The 13,594-nt window shown below is 38.9% G+C and overlaps 1 protein-coding gene across 2 annotated transcripts; it reads right to left on the bottom strand.

Moving 5' to 3' along the window:
• Positions 1-389: 389 nt before the first annotated feature.
• Positions 390-13,164, bottom strand: olfm1a (olfactomedin 1a). Of its 2 annotated transcripts, none has more exons than XM_027003126.2 (6): positions 12,697-13,164; positions 8,260-8,409; positions 7,840-7,995; positions 6,185-6,404; positions 3,158-3,264; positions 390-1,985 (listed from the first exon to the last, which is right to left on the bottom strand). In XM_027003126.2, exons 1-6 carry the CDS (start codon positions 12,760-12,762, stop codon positions 1,317-1,319), a joined length of 1,368 nt encoding a protein of 455 aa, XP_026858927.1. In that variant the 5' UTR covers positions 12,763-13,164; the 3' UTR covers positions 390-1,316. The 2 variants fall into 2 exon arrangements, with proteins under 2 accessions (XP_026858927.1, XP_026858926.1); XM_027003125.3 differs by lacking the exon at positions 12,697-13,164 and adding an exon at positions 10,132-10,444.
• Between the last annotated feature and the right edge of the window lie 430 nt (positions 13,165-13,594).

The following is a 13,594-nucleotide window of genomic DNA, read 5'->3' as shown; positions in this document are numbered from 1 at the left end:
CAACCTGGGTCTGTCCTGCTGTTTCCTGATCAGCTGTTTCTGTGGAGTCAAACAGATGAGGTCATCACATTCTGGCCCCGTTGTTAGGAGAATGAATTCTGTCTGGTAATCACATCCACCTTGTGACGAGTTTCATTTATTCCCTTCAGACTATTTAGGCCGATATCTACATCCCCTGGGCCTTTGGTGCTGATGAGGTTCACTCTGGAGTCACATTGTTTTCAGAGCAGTTTTCATTCTCAGACAATGGAAGATTATCTTTTTTTTTCTTACAAAACCTTGTTTCATTATAGTTTTTTTGTATTTTAACAAAAACATGATTTTGATGGTTCTGCTGGATTATTTGTGTGCACATCAATTTCCCTTTTCTTTCACAGCCAAGGCACAGGTAAAATAAAGAATGGTTTTATTGATATGAATCACATTGCAGGAACAACACATATGCAAGTGCAACAGTTTTGGATGCCATCATTAGTCTCTTCTAAACTACAAAGACAGATGACTTGTAAATTCAAGTCAATTCTGAAATACATCCAAAGTATACATTGCTATCTCATAAATACATTTTGATACTTTCTAATATAATACTTTTTTTTTTTTTTTTGCTGACATAGAGATATGGTTTTGATAGATTCTTTTAAGCTTTTTTTTTACAGAACAAGCTACCAATTAAAAACTTCAAATATTATAAACACAAGCAAATTAAGAAGAAACACAGTTAATTTAAATAAAACGTAGACAGAATTATAACAGCAAAAAATGCAGCAAACCCATTGCTAATCTACTCTCCTTTCATAGATGTGTCATATTACTGTGAAATACATACAACCATGTGAACCCTAATGCTTAAAATGACCATGCAAAACTGAAAAAATCTAAAACTCATACGATCACAATGACATTGTTTTTTCACTGTTACAGAGTGCCTCCAACAGTCAGTGCCTTCATTTCTTTAGTTGGTCTTGAAAGTTTTTTTTGATTGCTCTTAATACAAAGGATATGATTCAGTAAAGAAACAGTAATGTCTTGTCTTGTGCACCTCACCTTTTCAATCTCTTCCTACAGAATATACAAGTACTTTGCATTACAAAATTCAGAACACAATCAGCTAAAGAAAATGTGCACCGAGTGTCCAGATCTTTAAAAAAGAAAGGCATAATCATTTGGCAGCTGTTAATAATGTTGCCTAATATTACTCTGAATATATTTTGACGTCTTCTTTTATTGAATAATCAGTGGTATTACTCTACTCTTTAGCACTCCATCAGATCTATGTCTCACACGGATAGAGAAGGTCACTGTGTTAAGCTCTACAGTTACTCAGAGCGGATAAGGTGGAACAGGGTGACGTTGTACAGCACCTGGTGTCCATTGTTCCAAGCATACAGTGCTCTGTCCTTGGGGTTGTAGTCCAGCATAGAGATGTGGGAGTACTTGTTCTGGAAAGGGATATCAATATACTCATAGGTGGAGGAGTTGGTATGGAAGGCGTAGTAGACCTTTGTCCCTCCAGAGTAGCCGTTGGTTACGTAGAGGGTCCCACAGATCATGAAGGCCTCCCCAGCGCTCCTTTTAGGGTGGTTGGTGGTCCAGCTCTTAATGACCTGCAACGTCATTGGGTTGAGCTTGCTGATGACGATGTTCCCTGCATTTTGATTGGTGGCGTACACTGCCCAAAGCCCTCCCTCATCCACCATAAGGTCAATGTCAGAATGGCCACCCCATGAGTAGTGGTAGCGGTTGTTGAAACCAGCATAGTCCAGCTGGCTGGACTTACTAATGGTGGATGTCTTGAAGTCAAACTTAATAATGGTGTGACTCTGGAACTTGTTGAAGTAAATGGAGCCATTGTACACCACCTGTCCTGTGCCAGACCATGGGTGAGGGAGTCGATGAGAGGTGAAGTTATCCGAGTTCATGAAGTCTGCCATGGACTGGTACTCACGAACAAAGCGGTTGTTGTGGTAACCATCCATGTAGTATACCTGATGGTGGAGAGGCAGCATGAGCAATATTGTGAAATCCATCAGAGAACAGAAATGAACTCAAACCAAAATATGCTACTAGGTACTCACAATGCATAAAAAACAGAAACCCTATGTGTACATTTGTTGTGTTCAGGACTTCACTGTTATACACTTTAACTGAGCAGATTTCTTCAAGAAGCCAAAACCCACTGGAGTGTACAACACAGTTTGAAGCTGGTAGTGTTTTTGTCTTTTTTTTACTTTCTTAAATTAAAGTTACATTTAAAATAGAACAAAAAATTGAATTAGATTCCAAAGCATAGCATAATCATTAGCTTTGTGAAACTAATGACACACGCCTGATATATTTATCTGCTCGCTCCATTCTCACTGTGGAATTGCGGAGGGAGATTCTGGATCTCATCATTGGCTGTTAGCTACCTATAGAGCTACCTATACTTATTCACACTGTATATTCACACACAATTAGCGAGCTCTTCCTCGAGCACCTGTCATTTTAAGTAGACCTTGACTGTGACACTGCTGCTGGTAGAGTATCTGGAGTTTCTATTGGATCCTTCTCCCAGAGCAGTTTAAAAACTTACTGGCTCACCCCAAGCTAGCCTCTTTAAAGTTGTGCATTAATATATGACAGCGCCACTGGTTCGTTGGTTCATTGCTGACATCTAACCAAGACAGATGTGAAAAATAAAATTCTGAAAATTGCAAGAAAAGGTGGAAGAGCTTGCAGATAGAGAACATTAAATGATGAAAATAAAATAGCCTCTAGAAGACCTGTTTGTTCATTGGATGGATACAAAAAGAAAAAAAACATAAACTGCACAATGTCATTGTGCTGTTACAGCACTGACAAGGTTTTCAGTTCACTGCTTACTTGGAATGACTGGAGCCAAAATAATGATATCTGCTAAAATGTATAACCACTATTTGCATCTATACAAAGACTGGTCATTTAATATGCAACAGTCCTGGACTGATTTCAGGCAAATATACTGTAGGGGCAAACAGGACTGCTGATAGCCCAGAAAAGTGCATTTAGTACCCTAAAAATGCAATGTCTGTACAAACATCAAGGGTACAATATTCAAAGCTAATACAACTCACCTTCCACTTTATGCCCTCGTTTCCACAAAGGAGACATTTATACAAGGCATTTTGAATTAACTTACCCTGGTATCTCCATCAGGAGCCAGGGGATCAGTCATCCATGATCCATATCTTGATCCAGATGTCTTAATAGTGATAGGCTCACTTATTCCTGTCAGCTTCCCACAAGCTGCGAATAATAAAGAAAAATGATTGTGGATTATGATAGAACATTATGGGTTATCTGCTTATTTCCAGAATGCAATATCTGCACATGACATGCTCATTAAATGTAAGCTGCAAGTCTATCAGACCTGAGTATGGGAAGCACTCAGGCAGAAGTTTGGAAGAATCAGCAAATGGTTCACACAATCAATGATGTCACAATGCCAGACAGATGCAGTCAGGCATTACTTGTGTGGATGTTAGCAATGCTGTCAGAGTGTGGAATAAGGAATATGGATGTGCTGTTTTTTGTTCTCGTCTCCCTAATCTCTCTCTCTCACACACACACACACACGCACACGCACACACACACAGGTAACTGAACACCCCTGGACTAGTGTCAAGAGCAAACTCTTTATCTCATTGCTTCATTCATATCAATGACTTATGGTTTCATCCATCTTTCCAAAGATGAAAATAAACACCACTTGTCATTGTTTCTGGTGGTTTTATCGCCGTCCTCCCCAACCTCTGGCATCCTGCGCGTGCACTAGCTACCGCATTCTCTTACCATCCCTCCATTTCTAGCTCATCTATTGTTTCCTGCTGAGGTATTTTTGTACTCAACAGTGAAAGAGTATCTTGTTGCTTTGATTAAATAAAGCCTATATGACAGCGTATTGAGATCAGTGAATTGTTTTACATCTCATTGGCTTGGCTTTGTGAATTTACATTAAAATTGTACTGTTGTTTCAACTTTGGAATCACTGAATGAGTTATATGAGAAAATATATTAATTCTCTGTAAAATCTATTCTCTAACATGATACACTACTGGAATGTGGAATACTTTATACCACTGTACTACACATAGAAGCACTGGACTGTATAGCATGTTAAATTATTGGATATTATATCACAGCATAGAATGGTGTAGTATGGTATAGTAAGTATAGTAGAACAGTGTACCATAGGCCAATGAACAGATATGGCAGAGAGCCTGACTGATTTCTAAACACCAACACCTGCAATCTGCTAATATTGACCTGTGTAATTTCATAATCTCTATGGTCTTGGATCAGCAGTGATTTCTTTTTTCCATTCTCCATTCTGGGCTTACTGCTGCAAACATAACCCATTTTCAAACAATCCCTCATGGAATTTAATATTCAGTAAATAATGGTTGGATTGAAGATCCCAGCACAGATGGGTTATCACTTAGAGGCATCTGATGTGCGAATGCTGGCTAATGGGACTGATAATGGAGAATAATTGTCATTTCAGTTTTTCACTTCAACCCTAAGAAGCTCCAACTGACTACAGCCCACTGAACTACTAAGTCTCTGGCAGGGTACTTAATTGTCGATCTCATCAGTTCAATTATGCTGCAGCATACTGTATGGAAGACTGTTGTTTTATTACTTGTATACTACTGTAATACTGGTTTAAATTTAATCCACTTCATATGGGTTCACATTGTCTCCAGGGCGCTCAACCCTGAAGTCATTAATACATTTAACTTTAATTTAAACATATAGTGATGTTACAGTTTACAACCATTTATACGTAATAAAAAAAACATTTATTTGTTACCTTGCTGTCAGATTTCTGTATATTCACCCAATATCAAGTTGCAATGATAAACAATGTTATGTATTTGCTACTGTTAAGTATTTGCTGTTAAATATTTGCTACTGTGTGCATAGATACTGTTCCATCACTGTCATGTCTGTATATTTATGTTTATAGGCCATGAGATCCATTTTTAAGGTGTAGGCCTTGGTTTTAAAAAGCCAAGTGGATCAGGCTATGGTTAATCTTTCTCTACCACAATGGATTGGGAGTAGTTCATACACACAGGGGATTACTGTTAGCCCTCAGATCCTTCCTCTCTGGTGGTTGTTTTTGCTACTGCATGTAGAGATTGACCTAGGAGACGTGAGTCTGTGGCTCTCTTTACTGTTTACAGATGAGAGAGCCAAATCTCTGAAAGGTTCCCCTTTTCAACTAGTGCAAAAAGGGCCAAAATTGCATCCTGTGCAGGAAATCATTCAGTTTTTCTTGTTATGCAAAACAACCCAAATCTCTCATTTAACTACATTATTAGGCTTTTCTTTGCAAAAACAAAATCAAATCTTGTAAACACTTCCAACTGGCTTTTAATTGAATCCCCACAAGCTTAAGTTCATAGAACAGTTTATGTTAAATCTGAGTTGACACAGTGTCAGCATCTCATTACACTGACGTTGACACCAAAGATTGATCTGAATTACCATCACTGCTATTCTCTCAAAGCAATAATGTCATGCCTCCAGAGAACCTTGATTTGTTCATTATGGAGAAGAAAGGCATGTCACTCTAGAGCTATCAGATCTGCCCTGGGTGTCAAAAACAACTCCCCATCATTGTCTTGGGAAAAACTGCTCGAAATTGAGAGTGATGTGTCAGCAAAATTTTCTAAATTCAAACTCCTGTACTTAAATTAGTGCCTTTAATTAGATATATACTTCCATGGAAATTGTACCATGGAAACCTGTAAATAAAATATGTATATCTTTCTACGAAGTGTATCTATTTACTTTGTTATACATTCATTAAAAACAAGCATATTATGTGCTAATCATTTAAAAAACAAGACACTCATTGTTGAACTTACCTTTTTCATGAAGAGTGATTTAGTCATCAATATTTATGTGTGTGGTTGTGTATGTTTATGTGAGTATGTGTTTTTGTTTCTGTGTGTGTGTGTGTGTGTGTGTGTGTGTGTGTGTGCGTGCGTGTGTGTGTGTGTGTGTGTGTGTGTGTGTGTGCGTGTGTGTGAGTGTATGTGTGTGTGTTAAAAAAGCTCAGTTATATTCATCCGTGTGAATATATCTGACTAACGTGAGCCACACTCTCAGGGACAGAGAGAGAGGGTGTTTGTGTTAGTGTTCAGGCTCAGCCTACCTAATTTTTGCATGCACGCACGGAGCCTCTCTTCAAGATCTGACACCCTGCTGTGGAGCTCCTCGTAGTCATAGGCTCCGATCTCCTCCTGCAGCTCGCTTAGCACTGACGTCAGATTCTTGACCTCCTCTTTAAATTGCAATACCAATTTTGCATCGGCCTTGTATTCCTCCAACACTGGTATCATTGGCCTAAGTTCCTCCATTTTCGCCTTTATGGCCTGTAAGGTTAAAATAGGCTTGGTTCAGTAGGCATGCGTGCAACCGTTCTGTCCCAACACCTGTCTGGCCCTGCCATGCCCTCTCTGTCTATCATGAGTGAACCATGTGCCTAACACAGATGTAGCATATGGCATATCATAAGCATGATAAAACAAGTCCTCAGTACACGAAGAACAATTGGAAAACTCCTTTATTGTTCAATGTTTAAAATGCAGCGTCTTAAAGTTATTACATGCTTTGTGTCACATACAGCATCGTTTACTCATTTTTCTTTCCCCTCCCCGCCCCTCAGTAATAAAATGTGCATTAACAAACCTGAATGAGAAAAGACACGGAAGAGATATCACCATGACATAAATAAATGCCTGTTCAAGGAATGCTTCTATAGTGGCATGCACAAAAAGAGTATAACATGGAGCTTAAAGGTGCTTATTGGTTAAAAAAAAAACTAAATGGCACAAATGTTCAGTAGATCAGCTCAGGATTACAATGGGATTGAACTTGCTCTTCAGTCTCTGCAGCTTTGATATAATTCATAATGTTAACCCTGCAAGCAAGAAGATGAGATACTGTTGAATAGCTAACTGGCTAGCCTATCTGAAGTATACACACAGAGTGCAGCCAGGTACAGGTTTATGCACAGAACAACACGCTACATTGGGCGAGGGATACAACATGCAAGGACACGCGCAAATGGTGCAAATTATTTGTAGACCTGCAAATATCTGTGATTGCAACTACAATGATGAGTTAAAATAACTAGCATATCAAGCACAGCCAGTCAAGGTATAAACATATAAAACCTGTATGCAGAGTGCATTAAGGTGTCTTTAAAAATTCGTGAAGCTCTAAGACACAGAGGACATCATGAAGTGCCAATTTACTTCTGCACAAACAGACCAGAGACCGATCTCTGCCAATCCCATGATTCACTTTGATCAAGTGTAACTGTTTAGGGGTTCGTCCTGCAGCTGAAATGCCAGGTTTGCACATGCTCAGGGCATGCTGTAACATGCAGTCAGAGCGCACAGCAAAGGTGGCCATCTGGGACTCATGCACACATGGACACGCTGAATACTGCTCATATTTGGATGGAAATGATGGAGGGGACTCTTGTGCCAAGTGAATGTTAAGGTTAGGAGACTCTTCCATCAGGAGGCTAAACATTTTCTGTTCCTGCCTTTTATTTTTTAATATACACTATAAATCAACACTGTAGTGTTCATATTAGTAATAATCAAATAAGCATTAATCAATGTTCACTCTAAAATGCAAATTAAAATGGTATGCAGTGCAGCAAATTAACTGAGCATGAGACTTTGCAAGAGGAAAATTGAGCTGTTATATATGGTTTTTGTAAATGAAGAAAGCAACTTAGCTTAAAATGGAGCCAGCAAGGCAGGTTGAATGAACAAACAAATATCTTGCACATACCTTATATTGCTTAGCAATGTTCTGCTTGTGGCTCTCTTCCACCTGTTTAAACCTGTTCTCCAGGCCCCGTAGCTGCACCTCCATCCGCTGAACATACTCCAGATCTTTCTGCGTCCTTTGATCCAAAGTCTGGATGGACTGGGTCATGTTCTGTACCTGGATGGATGGTGAAGACAAATTACAACAGCATGGACCATGAACTGCCACAGAGCAGGCTGTGCAGGCATCCAGTGCCAAATGTGTAATTCATGTTAAAATATTAATGGCGTTTTAGTCGCAATGTAAGTGTTTGTGTATGTGTGTGTGTGTGTGTGTGTGTGTGTGTGTGTGTGGGTGTGGGTTGTATGTGTGTGTGTGTGTGTGTGTGTGTGTGTTTCTAGTTGTAGGTATGTGTCTGGGTTTCCGAACGGTAAAGGTTACTTTTTCCAGGAGCTGTTTCAGCTGTTTGGTCCTGGCGTCCCGCGAGCACATGGTCTGCTGTGGAGCCACCACAGTGCACACACACCTGCCCTCACTGTCCTGCGCCGAGCTGTACACCTGCCAGGACTCCTCAGGGTTAGCAGGAAACACCTAGTCAAATCATGTCATGGATAGACACATGAGGTGAGACAAGGTGATCTTGGAGAGAAGACACACCATGGGCTCACAACTCAGTTTTGCTTTTATGCAAGATCCCAGGGCATCTGACTAAGGAAATCTGCTTTTAATTACCTGCTAAAGCTGTGTTGGGTAATGAAATATTAAATATGGATTGACTAAGTATATCCCACAAGAATCGGTCAAGCACCTATGTATGACACAAACCAGGGAGCTTCAGTAATGGTGGCATGTCTTATCATTATCATGTCATAATCTGTTATAAATTCCTATTATTTCTATGTATATTTGTTTTGGCCCTTGACACTATTTTTTTCTGTGCTCTTCTTGAGAACACAGCAAGACATTTGACTTATTTTATCATGCTGGGTTTGAGTCATGTGTGGCTAATGACACCTCTGCAAACTGAACCCGCTGTAGGCTCTACAGGCTCCTCGAACCCCTGGGACCTGCACACATAGTCGATGGGCTCACATCCACACACAGCTGACAGCTGGGGGGTGGGGCAGCTTTCGAATTTCAGAAACTGAACCACAATTGTTCTTTCTTCATAGGCAGTTTTGTATAGTTCCATGATGAAATGGCTGGATGTGAAAGAGCCATCTGGATTTGGGGAATGAAGTATTATTTTCCCAGTGTTTCAGCCAAATCCCCAAAAATGAAATTAATCACATTACAGTTCCCATTGGGATGACAATGAGATTTAACTAAATTGAAGGTACATCTTTTTAAACCAACAGCCGTTGTGGTAGTCTGCTGTATATTGAGATGATCAAAATACAATCTCACCAACTAAAAAAAGTTCATATGTGGCATGGCACAATCTACAGATATTGAAAGGTGTCCACAGAAATCCATTCTGCACACAAAATTACAATTTTAGACATGCTACTTAGGTAAACCTAAAAAATAGCATTCTTTTTGTATTCTCCCTGTATCAACAATCAGATTTAACAAACAGGATTTCTGTTTGGAAAACCTGAATTTCTGATGACTGATAATCAGAAAACAGCACTCCAATCAGTTGTATGGGTGCTGGGACAAATTAATTTTCTTCAATGTGGCACTGTTTACAAAACCTTATTGTGTATTTGGTAGTTTTTGTACTTGATCAATAAAAATAATCAATAAAAATTTCCTGAGATAAGAACAGACATTGTGGCTAGAGCATCAAAGCCAGAAATAATTTGAGATTGTGTCCTCACATTTTTTTTCACAGTTCAGATGTTACACTAACATGTCTGTGCAAAATCATTTAGTTCTGTGTTAACACGATTTCACATTTACATAAGAAAATGAGGGGCTCGATGCCTTAAGGATGTATTTTAAGTATTGTTAACAGCTAATGTGATTAAAATTAAATGATAATAGTACATTTAACACCATATTTGGTGGGGCAACTTGACTACAAAAGACTGAGATGACAATATGACAATATGTTAGTGACATATTAAAACACCTTGGAGACTAAATGATCATTTAGGTAATTAAATGGGCTATAGCAACAACAACAACAACAATAACAACAACTATTATTATTATTATTATTATTATTATTATTATTTAAACAACTAAAGTTCATAAGTATCGGTTTACCGAAGGTACAATGAATAAAAAGGTTGCTTGCACCGTAACTGTATTTTGATTAGACAGCTATAGCGTTTCTCCAGCGCGTAAAACAGCGCAGTAACTCACGCCTGTGCTCCGGTCCGGTACACCTGGAGGAGCCGCGATTAGTTTCGTTGTGTTCAGTCCTACAAGAGAGGGCAGCGTTTGCGACATCCAATTGGTGATCATCGCCATCGTGCTGAGCACAACTCCAATCTTCAGTAAAGGCACCGACATCTCTGCGCTCCCCTTTTCTTTAAATCCTTTATTATACGCATTCTAGGGGAGAATTATTCTGGCAACCTGTGTTGCCGATAAAAGTTTGGTATTGCATTTGAACCCCCGTTGCGGACAGCGTCGCCTCTGACATGACTGGTGCGCATCCTTTTCTTCACTCTTAAAGAATATTGTTGTACGGATGCGATTGCCACGGAATATACTTGTTTGGTCTTCTTGCCTGCATAGAATAATGCGAATGGCGGAGACCGGTTAGAGTATCTCGTTCGTCCGGTGTCCCCGCCCACCGCGCATGTTGGTGAAATATTCATGATAATTGGTTAAATATTCATGATTGTCTCAGCTCTCACTTTTTGGCTGAGTTCCTATACGTGTACATTCTTGTAGTCTAGCCTATATGTAGTCTAGAGTATCACATAAACATCAGAACAATAATAATGTCATTTTATGTCATTTTATGGCATTCTCCAGTTGTAGGATTAGACTCGACGTTATTTAAAACGAACAAAGGACTTATGAAATAACAGTGATTTCAATACCAGTGGTAAACAAAAATATCCAGTGTTTGCAATAAAATTCTTTGAATTACTTAGAAGCGATTCTTCATTATATATTTCCCAAATTTTATGAACATCCTAACATTAATAGACAATGGAATGAGGACGACCTATAGCCATGATTGATCTCACATACATACATGCATATTAATACATTTTTTTATATCTTTGGACTATAATGCTGACAGGCCAGTTGATAATTCCTCTGGGTGAAAGGAGCTGCATTATCCAATAGGGGGCAGTGCAGGTTTATCCTCGCTTATAGCGCCCTTAAGAGCTTTTCCATATAACAGAGTATCAGCATCATTTGTAACCTCGATCCCTTCATAATACCTCTTAGCAATTAAGGACTGGCCTCGGTTAATTCAAATAGCATAAACTGCCATGTATTCAACTGACTTCAATAGTGTATTTTCACTTCAGTTCTTGCACTTGCTGATTGATAGTCAGACATGAATGCTTGTGTAAACCACTAAATAGCTTGTTGTTGCTTAGTATTAATGTTCTGTGTATGCTTAAAACTGGATAATAATAGATTAATGGAAGAACATTAATATTCCCTCTTTCTACCTTTCCATATTCATTTACCATACTCCATATACCATATACCATGTTTCCAAATACCATATTTTCCATATTCATTTCACATTTTGTATGTAGTTTCTATAAAGTATTTGACCAAGCACAATCTGAGTTTATTAGATATAATATCAAATGATTAATTTCTCTATTAACAAACTAAAATTGTACAGATGTTTTAGTTTTTCAGGTGGTTTGGGACTCACAGCTCATGTCTTGCCATCTTTGAGAAACTTTAATCTAAACATAACTATGCATTTTCTCACTACAGGTGCTAAAATTAGTCACTGCATCAATTAACACCCCAAAGATGTTTCCCACACCAAAGGTGTCTATACATATTTCTGAGCTGCAGAAAATTAATTTACACATAGGAAAATGAATGAGACTCTAGAGGAGCCCTTTTTAGCATAAAGAATAAAAACTTAAAATAACTTTTCTGTGTCAGGGCTTTGTGATGTGCCACAGAATATAAATATCCATTCAAAAACTTGATTTTTGACCTGTGCCTCATATGCAAATAAACTATAGTGAACTACAAACATTTTTCTGATGTTTATATCTATGTAATCAAAAACAATTAAATGAAGTAATAATTTTTAATATATGGAAAAAAGGGGATAGCATTGCGCAGGCATTTTCAGTATTAATGAACTCCAAAATGTGCCAATCTGGTGTGCAAGCCAATATACACTATCAACATACAGATAGCCAGGACACGGAGCATTTATCAATGTGGTTTTCTTGCTGAGTCAGAGAATTATTAATAAGGGACTGAAATTGTTGTTTTTATACAAAGAAGAGGATTATATACCGCACTGGACATTGAGTAAAGACTGGGTGAAAAGAAAATAAGATATTCCAACATGCATCACGATTTTCTGGTAAGCATCCTTATTTCACTATCTTGACTTAACTTGGTTGTAATACTAAACATTTGGTTGGTTATGCTTTGCTTTGTCTTTCCAGAAATGTTTGTGCAAAAAAAATAAAATAAATAAATACCAAGGTGTATGCTTGTAACATTATCATTTTACCCTGTTACTTTATTGTCTTCGAATGAAAAGTTGTATAAAAATCTGTGGTCGAAGAAGCGGAGGAACCCCACAGTGATTATCCTGTTAAAATATGCTTACCACATTATTACAGCTGCGTAAAAGCGCAATCTACCCAATTATGATATGAGATTTGTAACGGCACTACGGGCGTATTTTGTGTATATCGGACTAATTAGCTTGCGGTAGTTGGATGGGGAAGAAAATGGCGTTTATAAACCTACTTGGGTGAGTTCTGTGCCCATCAAGACGAGGAGGGTGAGACTCAAAAGCTTGCTTGCAGGCTGCATCTTCTGCCGCCGATACCACCTGATCCGATGCTATCACATGCAGATTTGCTTTAGTACAATGGTCCAGGCACCGTCTTGAATCGTTCTTGGAGCCTTCAGTAACAAAATCAAGGAACAGATGAAATCTGGTTTGTGGTGCCGTCTTTTGGCATATTTATTGCATCTCAGTTTGCCGACGCTTCCTCGACCCCTTCCTTTATTGGCTTTGAAGACGACAAAGAGCGAAATAATGACAGGGCAAGACCAGAGACAAAATATTACTTCATCGCTAGCAAAAGTTGGCTTCTTAATGCACGCTCGGAGGTGTGGGAAGCAAATTTGAGAACCGAGGAGCTATCCGTGGTGCTAAACCGGATGTGACACGAGCAGGCGTGGGAAATTCAAGAGCGGCGGGGCGGGGAAGGTGTTCGCTATAAGAAGCGCGATCCTAGAATAAGTTCTTACTGGGGCTGGAATCTCTTTTTAACAATTTATCATAATTGCACAGCAACCGCGAGCCACCAGCACAGTTTTTGATATAGCAACAACGGGTTAATTTATGAATGTGACACGAGGAACACCCGGTTGCTATGGCGACTGCGTCCTTACTCCTCGGCTCCCCCTTCATTTGTGGTTTCTTTATTCTACAAACCTTCCACCACGACAAAGATTAAAGCGAGAGAAAGAGAGAGGCAGGGAGATCACCTAATTCAATTATGATTAGTCAATTGATTGTCCTTATTGCAGCCTGCATATTGTAAATGCCCTTTTTGTATTCTAAACTAGGAGCACATAAATATTCTCCATGCACATGCATTTTTAAGATCAAACACTTAGCTCTTTGGCTGTCTGT

The sequence above is a fragment of the Electrophorus electricus genome, chromosome 5, assembly GCF_041902795.1.
Source record: "Electrophorus electricus isolate QZ-2024a chromosome 5, ASM4190279v1, whole genome shotgun sequence".
In the NCBI taxonomy this organism is placed as follows: domain Eukaryota; kingdom Metazoa; phylum Chordata; class Actinopteri; order Gymnotiformes; family Gymnotidae; genus Electrophorus; species Electrophorus electricus.
This window is presented reverse-complemented; position numbering and strand designations above follow the sequence as displayed.

Bases quoted from the DNA above. Each gene is read 5' to 3' on its own strand.
- olfm1a (XM_027003125.3), bottom strand. From the start codon at position 10,281: ATGTCGGTGCCTTTACTGAAGATTGGAGTTGTGCTCAGCACGATGGCG. The intron at 8,410-10,131 runs GTGAGTTACTGC...TGATTTGACTAG, and splicing joins TACCGGACCGGAGCACAGGC to GTGTTTCCTGCTAACCCTGA. The intron at 6,405-7,839 runs GTATGTGCAAGA...TTAACCTTACAG, and splicing joins ACATTGCTAAGCAATATAAG to GCCATAAAGGCGAAAATGGA.